Genomic DNA, 14,493 nt, shown 5'->3' with positions numbered 1-14,493 from the left:
TATCACTATAAAGATGTGTAATTTTATAAATGTTAGTTGATTTGGGATATAATATTATAAAGATGTGTTATATTATAATTTTATATTATGAGTCTAACCCTTGGTAACAATTTTATTTTGAACATATACATACCACAATTAATACATTTCAGTGTAAAATGAGTAAATAGTCTAGTTAGACACGACGTAACAATATAATTGTGCAAAAACATGCAACACCCGATCTCTAAGGTCATCACTCTCAATCCATCATCATAGTAATAATGTAACATTCCTCAAAATGTGAGAAAACCATCCGATATAAATGTTTATGGGATGTATATGCGATGGTTGAGACCAAAGAAATGTATGTTCCATGTCAGAACATGCACTAATTGGAAATAGGTCATTAAACTTTTAATTTAAGTATCAAAAATGTTATTTTTGGAAGGGAGAAGAATATAGCCAGTAAAAGACCTTACCATGTGGTGCTGACATGACATCCACATTTTTTTAAACATAATCGGACTTATGGGCTTCTGGCAACATGGTCATCCCTTAAAATCCGAGCTTCTTGTTAAGTCCTACATTACCGTATATTCGACCAATTCAACAAATATAGATCAATTTATTACATGATGCATAAGTTATGAAAGCAATACAATAACATCATATTTTAGATTTGAAAATTATTTATCGGACAAAATGATTTGCTTAAATATACCAAACTTATGCTAAATAAAGGGAGAGAAAACCTGATCCACAAGCTAGAAATATTACATATCGACCCGAAAGATCCTCTAATGCCTTTTACTTACCGCATTTGTCTCTCATATAACAAAAATGTTGAAATAACATGAACTATTCAATTTGCACGTTTTGAACCTTAAGCCTTTAGGCAATATGTTTCAATTTATTTTTCTCCCCTGTAAAAACCTTGGTCACCGATCACCCAATATTTAAGTTTATCATTGTTTTCCCTACAGATTATACAAAAACAAAACATGGACAATATATTTCGTACAAGGTTCATACTCCTCTTAATCACCACCTCCTTGATATCTGTTTATTCTGATACTGATGACAATGAATACACTCCCGGACCTGTAACATACAATGCTAGGTCGATTATTGTTAATGGGAATCCGATACTCTTATTCTCGGGTTCCATCCATTATCCGCGTAGCACTCCGGAGGTGTGTATCATTTCAATTTGAAGTGTTTCGTTTTTTTAATTTATTTGCATTTAAAACTTGTGTTTGTGTTTTGAAATAGATGTGGCCTCATATCATAAGAATGGCAAAGGAAGGAGGATTAAATACCATTGAAACTTATGTTTTTTGGAACGTCCATGAACCTGTTGAAGGCCAGGTTGTTTTTGTTTTTTTGTTTTTTTTGTTCTCTTAATTTTAACTTTATTTGTGAAAACCTATTTAATTTTTATTTCTATATTGCAGTTCAATTTTACAGGAAATTATGATTTGGTGAAATTCATCAAATTGATTGCTGAAAATAATTTGTATGCAATCCTACGACTTGGTCCTTTCATTCAGGCAGAATGGAATCTTGGGTAAAGTTTTTTAATTTTTATGTCAAATAAATAATTTTTGCATTAAATTATTTGATTATCCGAAAAAATTGTTCTTAAACAGAGGACTTCCATTTTGGCTGAGAGATGTACCCAACATCATATTCCGGTCATATAACGAACCCTACATGGTTGGTAATCATTTTAAAACTTTATTCATACCAAAACACACACACACACACAGTAAATAGCTTTGTTTTGATGTATGAATGTAATATAGAATCACATAATTAAAATGTTTTTGATTATATGTGTAGACTCATATGAAAAGATACAGCGAAATGATTATAAACATGATGAAGAAGGAGAAGCTATTTGCACCTCAAGGAGGCCCAATTATCCTTGCACAGGTATTTCATACTACTATTATGCAATGCATCTTTCGTTAAACAATCGTTTGAAGTATTATATATCAGATATAACTTATATCTCCTTTTGTGATTTATTAATGAAGATTGAAAACGAATATAACCATGTTCAAGAATCATATCGTGAGAAAGGTATTCAATATGTGAAGTGGGCTGCAGATATGGCAACTGGGTTGTATCCTGATGTTCCATGGATAATGTGTAAGCAAAAGGATGCCCCTGCAAATGTAGTAAGTTTTATTTCTATAAAGTTCATTTTGTACTACGTATTAAACAATAAAAAACAAATTTATATAGTATCTCTACACAAATAATTCATTAGTTTATAATATTCTAATTTTTGTTTCTAATTGGATTAAACGTTATTATTTGTGGCTAGATAAGTACATGCAACGGAAGGCATTGTGCAGATACCTTTGGCGGGCCAAACGGCCCAAATAAACCTTCTTTATGGACCGAAAATTGGACTGCTCAGTAAGCTTTATAGTTCATATATAAATATTCTTTTAGAAAATATTTATTTTTGTTTTTGTTTTTTCTATATTAATTTTTGTCGAATATACAGATATCGGGTTTTCGGAGATCCACCTTCTCAAAGAGCAGCAGAAGATATCGCATTTTCAGTTGCTCGATTCTTCATGAATAACGGAAGCATGACAAACTACTACATGGTATGAACTTAAGGATTGTTTCTTGAACAAAAAGAATACTATTATATTCATTATTTCATAACTTTTTTATTTAATTATATGATTATTTTAGTATCATGGTGGAACCAACTTTGGAAGAACAAGCTCGTCGTTTGTGACCACTCGTTACTACGATGAAGCTCCCCTTGACGAATTTGGTAAACCATCATTTAATGTATTATGCATGTAAACATGTTTCAGAGATTCTAATAATTTCATTGATTTATGATGTGTGTATTACATGTAAACATATCTTATCTTATATTATATAATGTAGGTTTGATAAGAGAACCCAAATGGAGTCACCTTAGAGACCTCCACACGACTTTGAGATTGGTAAAGCAGCCTTTTCTTTTGGGTACTCAAAAAGTCAAAAATATCAACAAATTTGTCCAAGTAAGAATTTCTTTCGGATATGTGACTTTTATACACTCTGAAATCTGAATCATCCAATTAATGATGACTTTTGAGACGTTGACTAATGACTTTGCAGATTATCACATACGAGAAACCAGAAAGCAACATTTGTTTAGCGTTCTTGAGCAACAGGCACAAGAAGATTCATCGTACCATCGACTTCAAAGGAAAAAGTTATTTCCTACCAAGGCGATCTGTCGCCATTCTTCCTGATTGCAAAACTGTCGTTTATAACACAGAACTTGTGAGTTTTTTCTTGTAAAAGATTCATTTGCATGTCTCCTAATGGTGAAACTAATGTCGATATATGAAAAAAAGAACAGATCGTATCACAACATAACTCAAGGAGCTTCGTACTTTCAAAGAAAGCGAATAAATTTAAATGGGAAAGCTATCGGGAACCTATTCCAATAGCTAAAGATTTACCAGTTATGAGTAAAACACCATTGGAACTCACCTCCATGACAAAAGATACCACAGATTATATGTGGTATAGCACAAGGTAAAATAGACGTTCGAACCTTATTAAAAATATTAATCTCTCAAGTCTCAAGTCTCAACCATATGTTTTAACCGAATCTTTCATATATATGATGTTTTTTTTATTTTTCTTGTAGCTTACATCTTGATAGTGACGATCTACCCATGAGACCAGATATCTTGCCTGTTATTCAGATTCAAAGTCTTGGGGATGCATTATTGGCTTTCGTTAATGGAGAATATATAGGTGAGATCCATCATTCATTCACTACTAGATTCCTATACAGAAAACTATTAACATGTATGAAAAAAATATAATTCAGGATTTGGACATGGGAGCTTCATTGAGAAGTCATTTTCGTTCTCCAAACCTGTGAGTTTGAAGACTGGAGTCAATCACATATCGATCTTGGCAATGACTGTGGGACTACCGGTAAACTCAAAACAACATATATAACGTTAACCTATGGACAATGACATATATATGGTCGTGCTATATATTCACAACACATATTTGAAATATGTGTTGTTAGCAGGACTAATTTTGGACGTTTTTCTTTCTACTTTCATTGTGAAGAATAGTGGAGCGTATATGGAGAAGAGGTTTTCGGGTATTCGAGCTGTTATTCTACAGGGTATGAGTAGTGGTTCTCTTGATCTCACGCTTAACCAATGGGGTCATAAGGTACGTATTATTTATAAGGACTTAACTTTTGTTAACACAAAAAGTAAGAGGCCCAATTACAATGACTATATCTATATATTGTATATACCCATGTACCAAAATTACGATTTTTATATTTAGGTTGGCATCGAGGGAGAATCACTCCAATTGTACACAGAAGAAGGATCCAAGAAAGTTAAATGGAACCCAGCCAGTGGACCAGGAACACCTATTACATGGTACAAGGTAACAATTAGCATTACTGTAGTTGTTTTAATTTGTATTTATATATATATAGTGTAGGGACTATTATTATATATCTTACTTGCATTTATGTTAGGTATACATATACCTAATAAAATTTCATTCAAATTAAGATTCACGTTTTAGTCACATGAACTACTTGTCGATTAACATTTTGAGAAAAAATTTATGTTGCAGACGAATTTTGCCACCCCTGAAGGAAATAATCCGGTTGCGATCAAGATGGAGAGAATGGGCAAAGGTGTAGTTTGGGTCAATGGTAATAACCTTGGTCGTTATTGGGAAAATTATCGTTCACCTCTTGGGGCCCCTTCTCAAACCGAGTAAGACCCTATTCTTTTCCCATTAAGTAATGCATAGATAAATACGATTTCCTAATTCTTTTTCGTATTAAATCAGTCTTTCTGCATTGTGTCAAAAAGAACACTCACATATAACTTATTAAATAAGTCTCGTCCAACGTCTACATTAAGTTGAAAGTAAAAAAGAGAGAATGTTAAGTGTTCTGTTAGTTTCAAAGAAGAAGGAACGTTGATATAAAATATATCGTCCATTTTTGTCCAGGTATCACATCCCAAGGTCATTCTTAAAACCAAAGAACAACCTTTTGGTTGTGTACGAGGAGAGCGGTGGAACCATTGATGGTGTTGTGATCAATACTGTCAATCGCGACATTATTTGTAGCTTTATGTATGAGGATTATCCGCCAAATATTGACATATGGAAAATGGAGGGAGGTGTTCTTAAGACCACCTTGGAATCACCTAAGCCAGAAGCTCAACTTACTTGCGACCCTGATAAATTCATCAAGGAAATCCAATTTGCGAGCTTTGGCAACCCTTGGGGATCGTGTGGGACATATATTCAAGGAACATGTCAATCTCCCAATGCCAAGCAAGTAGTTAAAAAGGTAAAACTCGAAACCCAAAGTGGCATTGTTGACTCAATCCACTAAGATTCAGTTATGTGTTATGTGTCGTTAATAATAGAATAATGCAACACATATCATAATTGATATAAATCTACTTGTTGTACGCATTAATTAGTATCCTCTAACTAATTAGTGCATTGCAAATTGTTATAGGCTTGCTTGGGAAAGAATAGTTGCAGAATCCCCCTCGATAGAGCAATTTTGGGCGACCCAAGCGGTGACAAATCTTGTTCTCAAGACAAATTTAAAAGACTTGCTATCCAAGTGAGGTGCGCGAAGAAGAAAGATGAGTAGATATAGGATTTTTCAAATTCAAAAGGGTGTGTTTGTGACATTTTTGGCAAATTGAAGGGGCCTTTGTACAACAAAGAAACTAAAACGCTTTGAATGATTGCACTCGAACCCACAATTTTTTTTTCAATTTTTTAATGTATGTAAAGTAATTAGTGTAGCAAAGAATAATTTATATAATCTAATACTTTTTAAATCTTAAAACTCATATCAAGCACAAATTAAAATTGTAATGTCGTTTTTCACGTGACACAAACTATATTTATGTTGAAAAACATGAGTTTTTTTTATCTAAAAGTAATACAATTTTACCAAATTAAATATAAGCATATGGTAAAAGCAAAAAAAAAAAAAAAACAAAAACAAAACAAAACAAAACAAAACACTAACTTGTATTGCATGAACTCGTAATTTATTGAAGAAACTAAACTCAAAACTCCAATCTATGAATTTGATCACACGAACCTATATTAGTATTAAACTAGGATTCCTAAATATAATCAAACAAAACTTTCCATACAAAAGCATTTCTTATGGTTCAAGGAAGGCTTGAAAACCTTGGACAACACTCCAAGATAATGTGATTTGATCCAAACACGCAACAAGCCATATTGGACCCGGATAAATTCGTCAACAATCACCCCCTGAATTTCTGAGTCAAGGGTAATTCTTGTACACCAAGCAACGATCTCATTTCTATGAACCTTATCCGAGCTAAGGCCTTCGTAAGTGGATCCGCATGTTGCTTGTCTCTGAAACATGTTCTACTATCACTTGTTCGTTTTCAACACGCTCTTGAACGAAGTGGAATCGAGTGTGGATGTGTTCACTTCTTCCATGAAAGACATGATTCTTTGACAGTGCAATTGTTGATTTGTTGTCTACGCGAATCATCATCTTCTGTTTCTTCATTCCTGTCAGCTCAACTAACAACTCCTTTAACCAAACCGCCTGACACACAGTTGCAGTAGCTGCTATGAACTCAACTTCACACAAAGATAATGCTACTGTATCTTGCTTCTGGGAGCACCAAGTGATAGGTGAGTCACCTAGGTAGAAAACATGTAATGTTATACTTCTACCATCATCAACATCAACATTATATCGGTTATCACTGTAACCTAGGAAACTCATATATTTACTTCGTTTATATATTATCCCAAAAGATGTTGTACTACGCAAGTAACAAAGAATTTTCTTAATAGCACGTGCATGAGATTCTCTAAGACTTTGCATGTAACGGTTAACTACTCCAACCGAATATGCTCAAACGGGACGAGTGTGCAAGAGATATCGTAAGCAACCCATTTGAAACCTTTCTATAAACTGCATTTTCTTGCATGCATCGTTGAAAACCATATTTTTCAAAGTATTATTAACTTTCAAATTCCATGCTCTTGGAGATTGTCGAAGACCGTATAAAGCTTGTAACGTCCCAAAATTAAGACCAAAAATTTCAATTTTTAGAATAATACAACCATTATTCAAAACATGTTCATAAAACCATAATGGAGTCAGAGTGTGAATAAAACATCCAAATACATCAGATTCAAATAAAATGCGGTACAATATGGTGTGCGCGATGCGATCACCCCGAGCTCTTCCCCTTTGATCCGGAAGTACCTGAAACATAAACTGAAAACCGTAAGCACGTAGTTTAGTGAGTTTCCCAAAACACCACATACCATATATATCTAACATACAATGGGCCATTGCCCAACACCCATCGGGTCCCACCCGACATCGAGCACCGCTTGGAACATATCTATCAATATCATGATAAGGGCCCCGCCACATCATATCCATCAGGCCCCGCCCAGTATACATATAGCCACATAAACATAAACAGTAATCACTAAGACAAATAACATACAATATAATCATCTCGCCCCGCATAGCATCGAGCCCCGCCCGGTATACATATCACATACAACACATGCAAGAGTCACACAAACAACTAGCATCCTATCCATAACAAATCATGGATCGGTATGGTGCCTTCAACCCGTCAAGCACAGTGAGGAAACTCACCTCAAGCTGTCGAATATCTCAGATAAAAGCTCGAACTGCTGATCCGGAAATCCCTACGCTAACCAATCAAATAAAACCCAATTAATAAGTTAGGACATAAACCAAAGCTATGAATCTCATTCATCTGTCCAACTCCCAGGGTAAAAGACCATTTTACCCTTTCCTCACTTAGCCCAACCCAATAACTCCAAAAGACCAATATAGCCCAAAATCCTAAATGGCACCCAAAGCCCATTGTGGCCCAATCCAAGAAGGCCCAATGTCCAACGATAGCCCAAAGTCCAGAAATGATCCATATAAGTTAAGGGTCCAAGCATAATCAAAACAAAGCCCAAATAAACCAAGCCCACAACTCCTTCGGCCCACTGATTAGTATGCTCGGTGTACCAGGCTCGTACGCCCTGCGTACACGATTGATACGAAGACGGGGCTCGCATCCAATACACTCAACATACTCAGGACTACGCCCCGCATACTGGCCTGATTCCAAGTCCTTCATCAAAAGTTTTAACCACTTAAGAACTTAACATCCAATCCTCAAACTAGCATCATATTAAGGTCCTAAACCATAAATTCGAAGACTTTAATACTTTGCATGGCTAAAAACACCCCAAAGTTCAATTCTAGCATCTTAACTCCACTAAGAAGGATATCAACCTTGTATGGTTGAGCTAAACACATCAAGTTATCATTTTTATGCACAAAGGACCTTAGAAAAGCCTAGATCTACCATCCCAAGCTGATGGAGTAGCCCATACTCCCCAACAAGGCTCAAAGGACCCAAAAATGCACAAATGAAGCACTAAACTAGATCTAGCATAAGGAACCATCAAGTTAGGACCTTTATACCTCAAATAGCTTGCAAAGTTGATGAAGATCCTGGATCATCAAGCTCCAAGTCCACCAAAGCCTCACCACCAAGGTTCACTTCCTTCAAGGGGCATAAAAACACCACAAAAGATCACACCAAGGCTCACAAACACTCAATGAAGATTAGGGTTTTGTTCTTAGGGTTTGAAGAAGTGGAGGCTGACCATAAGATGCACCCAAGGCAACATAAGTTATTTAAATACGGCATAAACCCTAAAAATTTGGGTTTTCCCCTACTTAGTGTACGCTCAGCGTACTCCCACGTACGCCGAGCGTACGTGGGTGCCTCCGCATCCATTCTTCAAGCCAATACGCTCAGCGTACTCATATAGTACACCCCGCTTACTTGGCTAGGGACCAATAATGAAAAGAATTACAAATAGGGGTTAAAAGGAACATACCCCAAAATCGCGAATGTTACAAAGCTTTTGCCAATTTGTAAACTTTTGTTTCTTCACCTTGCTTCATGAAACCTTCCGGTTGGCTAACCTACACTTCATATTTTAAGTCACCATATGAAAATGTTGTTTTTACATCCAAGTGATGAATCTTCCATTTGTTCCCGGCTGAGAGAGCAATCAATAGTCTTATTATCACGAGACGAGCTACTAGCGCGGATACTTCAACAAAAGCAATACCTTGCTCTTGTACATAGCCTTTATCCACTAGATGCGCTTTGTACCTTGTCATCGATCCACTCATATTTCTTTTAATTTATACAACCATCTTAACCCGGTAGGTTTAGCATCTTTAGGTGGAGGAACTAATTCCTAAGTGTGGTTCTTTTCGATGAAGTCAATTTCGTCCTTCATTGCATCGAGCCAATTCTTGTTCACTTTGGCTTCCTTAAAATTCCTTGGTTCTTCATTGAATGTCAACATTGAATGATCCACATTTAGCTCGTAGTCATTTAATCTTCTTGGCAACACCGAAGTTCAAGTGGACCGTCGAAATGGAAGAGAATCTGGATCTTTATTACCATCAACATGTTGTGATGGGTTGTTGTTACCGTGAGAAGTGTCATTGGTTTAGACGGTTTGGGTCTGATCAATGGTTTGTTCGGTTTCAGTTGCATTTGAGCTTGAACCACCATTAAATTGGGTTGCTTGATCGTTACTCCACAAAATCGTAAATGCACCCGGTCCATTTCCAGCTTGATTTTTGGGTTAATTACTACATTACCATGTCTTATTTTCATCACAAACTGCATAGGCACTTATAATGATTTTATTTTCGCATGGATTATATAACCGAAATCCTCCCGAATTGGGTTCTTTTCCAAAATACACCAATAGACGTGACCTATCATCAACCTTCTTCAAATGTTTTGAGACAATTCCTTCGTATGCAACACACCCATATACTTTCAAATCTTCAAGGTTTGGTTTTTCACCATAAAAATTATCAAATGGTGTAACACCTATCAATGCTCAAGTTGGTGTTCGATTCATAATGTAAGTTGCATGAAAAATTGATTCACCCTAAAATTGGTTAGGGACATCTTTTGCTTTCATTAAGCACCGAGTCATCTCAAGTAGAGTCTGATTTCTCTGCTCAACAATTTTGTTTTGTTGAGGTGCGTAAGGAGTCGTTAACATACACGTTATCCCTTCTTCATTACAAAAACAATTCAACTCATGTGATGTGAGCTCTCCGCCTCTATCCGTATGAAATGTCTTATTCTCTTTACCGGTTCTTTTTTTAATTGAAGTCTTGAAGCTCTTAATAATTCTGGATGCATCACTTTTGTGCTTCAAAAGAAGAGACCACATATATCTAGAATAATCATCAATAAGAACTAAAATATAAATATTACCCGCTTGGGTGGGGGGATCAACTGGTCCACAAATATCTCCATGCACCATCTCGAGAATATTTATAGCTCTATACTTAGCTTTCTTTGCAAACGACTGCTTTGTTTGTTTTCTAGTCATGCAAGATTCAGAAAGTTGGTCTTGATGTTGGATTACCGGTACCCCTTTAGCTAGCTTGTGCATCAAGTTAATCGCGCCAAAATTAATGTGGCCAAGTCGTGTGTGGCATACCCAAGCTTCTGTTGGATTAGGTGTCTAAACCCATAACTATAATTGGTATGTACTTGAATTGATAGTGACACAGTCCTTTTGGGTTGCCTTCATACTAGCAACTACACAGGATGACTTTTGGAGAGAGAGGTTGAATTTATTATTTGAATAATAAATTGATTTTGGGATTAAAGGAATTAATTAAAAGTACAGGGGTCATTTAGCAATTAATTAATAGTTGTGGTTTTGGGCTCTTGGATAACCCTAAAGAGGATTGGATGAAAACTATAGAGAGGCCCTAAGGTTTTTCGTCCAAAGCCTTGTGAAGGGGAGTCCATGGGATGCTTAGGCCTTAAGCTGGAAATTAGGGTTTCCACCTACAAACCCTAGCTTTGGCACTAAACAACCTTAACTATAAAAGGAGCCTCACCCCTCTAAGTTTCCGCCGTCCCTTTGAAACCCTAAAAGATCCGAAACTTTGAAGAACTTCCCTCCTCTCTCCTCTCATCCTCTTGCTTGGTGTGTTTGTGAGCCATTAAAGGTGTTACACTTGTGACACTTATTCTCAAAGTCAAGATCTTCAAGGAATCAATTGTGATTACAATATAGCAATAAAGGTATGTGTTCTAATCTTTTTTTTGTTAATTTCGAAAATACTAGAAGCATGCTAGGGTTTCTTGTTTTGTGTTCAATGCGTGTATGTCTAATAGAGCAAACATAGATCCAATTATTTAGGGTTGTATGCACACATAGGTTTGTTTGTATGCTCAAAACCCATCAGATTCTTCATTGAATTTGGATTGCAATCTTTCATGTCAATCTCACATGGTTAAGAAATCACCTATCATATGAATGTCATAACCGGTTATTGTAGATTGCCCGAGGCTAATAACATTGCTACGAAGTGATGAGATATAATGAATATCGTTCATTATTTTTTGCTCACCGCTTTTCCCTTAGAACAAAATCGACCATTTTCCTTTAATGCTAACACACGATCCATCTCCAAATCTCACCTTTCCTTTTATGTTCTTATTTAATTCAGAAAAATAAGAGTAGTTACTGGTCATGTGGTTGCTCGCACCATTGTCTAAGTACCAAATTCCATCTTCATCGACATTTGCTTCAACTTTTGGAGGGATATATTTGTCTTTGTTCAAGAACACCGTTTCTTGATTGTATTCATCATAAAGAGCGTCCCATCTTCATGATTTGTATCTCCTTCGTGTGTCTAATTAAGGTTTGTCTCATGGTTTTAGTTCGATCCGGGCATTTTGAACCTAAGTGTCTGTATTTATCACACCGATAACATTGGATGTTTGAGAGGTATCTTTACTCACGTTCTTTTCTCTTTTGCTTTGGATCTTCATTATTTTTGGAGGATTCTGAGTGACCGCAAGCTTGTGTGTTACCCTGACCATGTCCACCACCACGTCCTCTTCCTCGATAACTTGAACCACGACCTCTCCCTCTCGATGATTCATGATTTCTATTGGAAGATTCTGTTTTGACATAAATTAATTTGTTTTGTGTCTCGGTTACTTTGTCTTCACCCTTGATTCTTTCTTCATAGGCTTTTAGGCAACCAACCACTTCTTCGAAACCTATTGTTTTGAGGCCCAAAATTTGTTCAAGGTTTGCAACAATGTGAACAAATCGTCTAGGGAGACTTGTAAGAAACTTCTACGCAAGCTTCTGTTCAGTCATGACCTCTCATAGTGAAGCGGATTTCAAAGCAATTCCGGATAATTTTTTTGCGAAGTCGTCTATGGTGCTCGTGTCACTCATCTTCCGATTTTCGAAATCTGTGATTAAGGTTTGGAGTCTCGCTTCCTTTACTTGATTGAATCGAATGTTGCAAGTTTTAATCGTATCCCACATCTCTTTTCTAGCTTTTAGATTATTGATTTGTAGGATTAAGTCTTTTGGAATCAATTGAAACAACAATCCTTTCACAATGTTGCTCTTTTTCATGTCATCTAGTCCATACATCCCAAACACCATGAATCCCGAGTAAAACCTCCATGCGCATCCTCCAAATAGTGTAATTCGTGGACATAAGGTTTGGACACTAAAACGTCAATGAACTCGTTTCCTTCACCGTTGGCTGTGATATTCTCCTCCTGTCATCTTCAATCAGTTTCTGTTTATGCTTTAGCTATCAAGCTTGTTGATCAATCAATAACTCTTCTACTATAATTTGATCCCAATTCTCGTAACCCACCACATGAAAAGGATGGTACACTGATTTGGTTTTGTTTCTGATTAGAATCTCCACACGAGTTCTTTATCTAATCACTAGAGAAATTTTAAAGTTGTTCAATGTTCATAAATTACTGTTCAATCATATTTCTACAGTCGTTTTCACTCAATGGCAAAAAAGAAATCCATAAACTATTTTCCAATTGCAAAAAAGTTATGTCATAGGTTTTCCAGAAATACAAAGACTAGTTTATGATGTAGGACTAGTTGTAGGAATATCACGTGTAAACAGGAGAACTCTCTTCTTCTGTTGAAATATGTCGCAGGAAACAGGTGGAAGTCTTTAGTCTCCACACGGATAGAAAGACAATGCAGATGGCAGTTCTACTTCAAACACAAGCAAAACAGAAAGTAGAAAATTTTTTGTTGTGAAAAGAAACAACTCTATCACGCAGGTTCCACAGCTCTGGTTCATTGCATGATATATGTTTCTCTGACAAAAAACATAAGGTAGGTTTTTCTACAATCATAGGGTCTCACCTGCTGTCGCAAGTTCTCTTATGTTGTTGGTTATGTCATAATTAAAGAAGCTAGATCCGATACCAATTAAAAGCAAAGAAACAGAAAAACATTGAACTTGTATTGCATAAACTTGCAATTTATTGAAGAAACTAAACTCAAAACCCCAATCTATGAATCTGATTACAAGAACCTATCATATTTATGTTAAACAAAACTTATTAGTATTAAACTGGGATTCTTAAATATAATCAAACAAAACTTTCCATACAAAATCATTTCTTATGCCTCAAGGAAGACTTGAAAACCTTGGACAACACTCCAAGATAATGTGATCTGATCCAAACACGCAACAAGCCATATTGGACTCATATAAATTCGCCAACATATGGGTCCATTTATATAATACTAATTGGGTTAAATTGTTTTTATGAAATATCTTACCAGCCACAATTGCATGAGATATCAATTCTGAAAGTAAGGCATTTGTAATGGAATTTGTGAGAAGTAAGTGGATTTGGTTTATATGTATAATTTAGTGGTGTTTATAGAAATCTTATTTCATTAAGAATCGCATGTGAAAAAACATTATTTTAAGGTATAAAGATTCCTCATAACGAGCTGCCATTTCTCACATTTTCTATGCTGACGACGCAATTTTTATAGGAGAATGGTCACTGGATAAACTTAAAAATTTGGCCCATATACTTAGATGTTTCCAAGCTTCCTCCAAATTTAAGGTTAGTGTCCACAAATCAAAGGTGTTTGGCATTGGAGTTTCTGACGATGAGCTTCAAAGTAGTATCATGACTCTTAGATGTGACAAGACATCTCTCCCTTTTAATTATTTGGGAGTTCCAATTGGGGCCAATATAGGGTTAAAAAAGAATTGGAAACTAAATATTGATCATTTTCAATACAAGATCTCTTTATGGAAAGCTAAAGTTTGTCCATCTGAGGACGACTTAAATTAGTCAAATTTGTTCTCGGCAGTCTACCGCTATATTATTTCTCGAGTGGTCTGTATTATCGAGAACCTCGAAAGAATTAGAATAAGGATTTTATGGGTTGGATGTGAGGAGAAGAAAAAAATTAACTGGGTAGCTTGGACCAAAGTTCTCGCTCTAAAAGAAAAAAACGGGACTTGGAATCGGGTCTCTTAGATCTTTCAAATGG

General features: G+C 35.8%; 1 protein-coding gene across 1 annotated transcript; it reads left to right on the top strand.

The window, feature by feature from the left end:
* Positions 1–858: 858 nt before the first annotated feature.
* On the top strand, positions 859–5,817 carry LOC145162501 (beta-galactosidase 14-like). The gene is made up of 19 exons (XM_079081623.1): positions 859–1,175; positions 1,255–1,350; positions 1,437–1,549; positions 1,632–1,698; positions 1,825–1,917; positions 2,022–2,165; positions 2,315–2,409; positions 2,501–2,606; positions 2,698–2,782; positions 2,902–3,020; positions 3,118–3,285; positions 3,365–3,543; positions 3,659–3,768; positions 3,845–3,954; positions 4,099–4,206; positions 4,327–4,431; positions 4,627–4,772; positions 5,014–5,359; positions 5,534–5,817. The coding sequence occupies exons 1-19, from the start codon at positions 984–986 to the stop codon at positions 5,672–5,674; spliced, it is 2,523 nt and encodes an 840-aa protein (XP_078937749.1). The 5' UTR covers positions 859–983; the 3' UTR covers positions 5,675–5,817.
* Positions 5,818–14,493: the final 8,676 nt, after the last annotated feature.

Source organism: Lactuca virosa, chromosome 3, assembly GCF_052849685.1.
Source record: "Lactuca virosa cultivar CGN04683 chromosome 3, Lactuca_virosa_CGN04683_v6, whole genome shotgun sequence".
NCBI lineage: Eukaryota > Viridiplantae > Streptophyta > Magnoliopsida > Asterales > Asteraceae > Lactuca > Lactuca virosa.
This window is presented reverse-complemented; position numbering and strand designations above follow the sequence as displayed.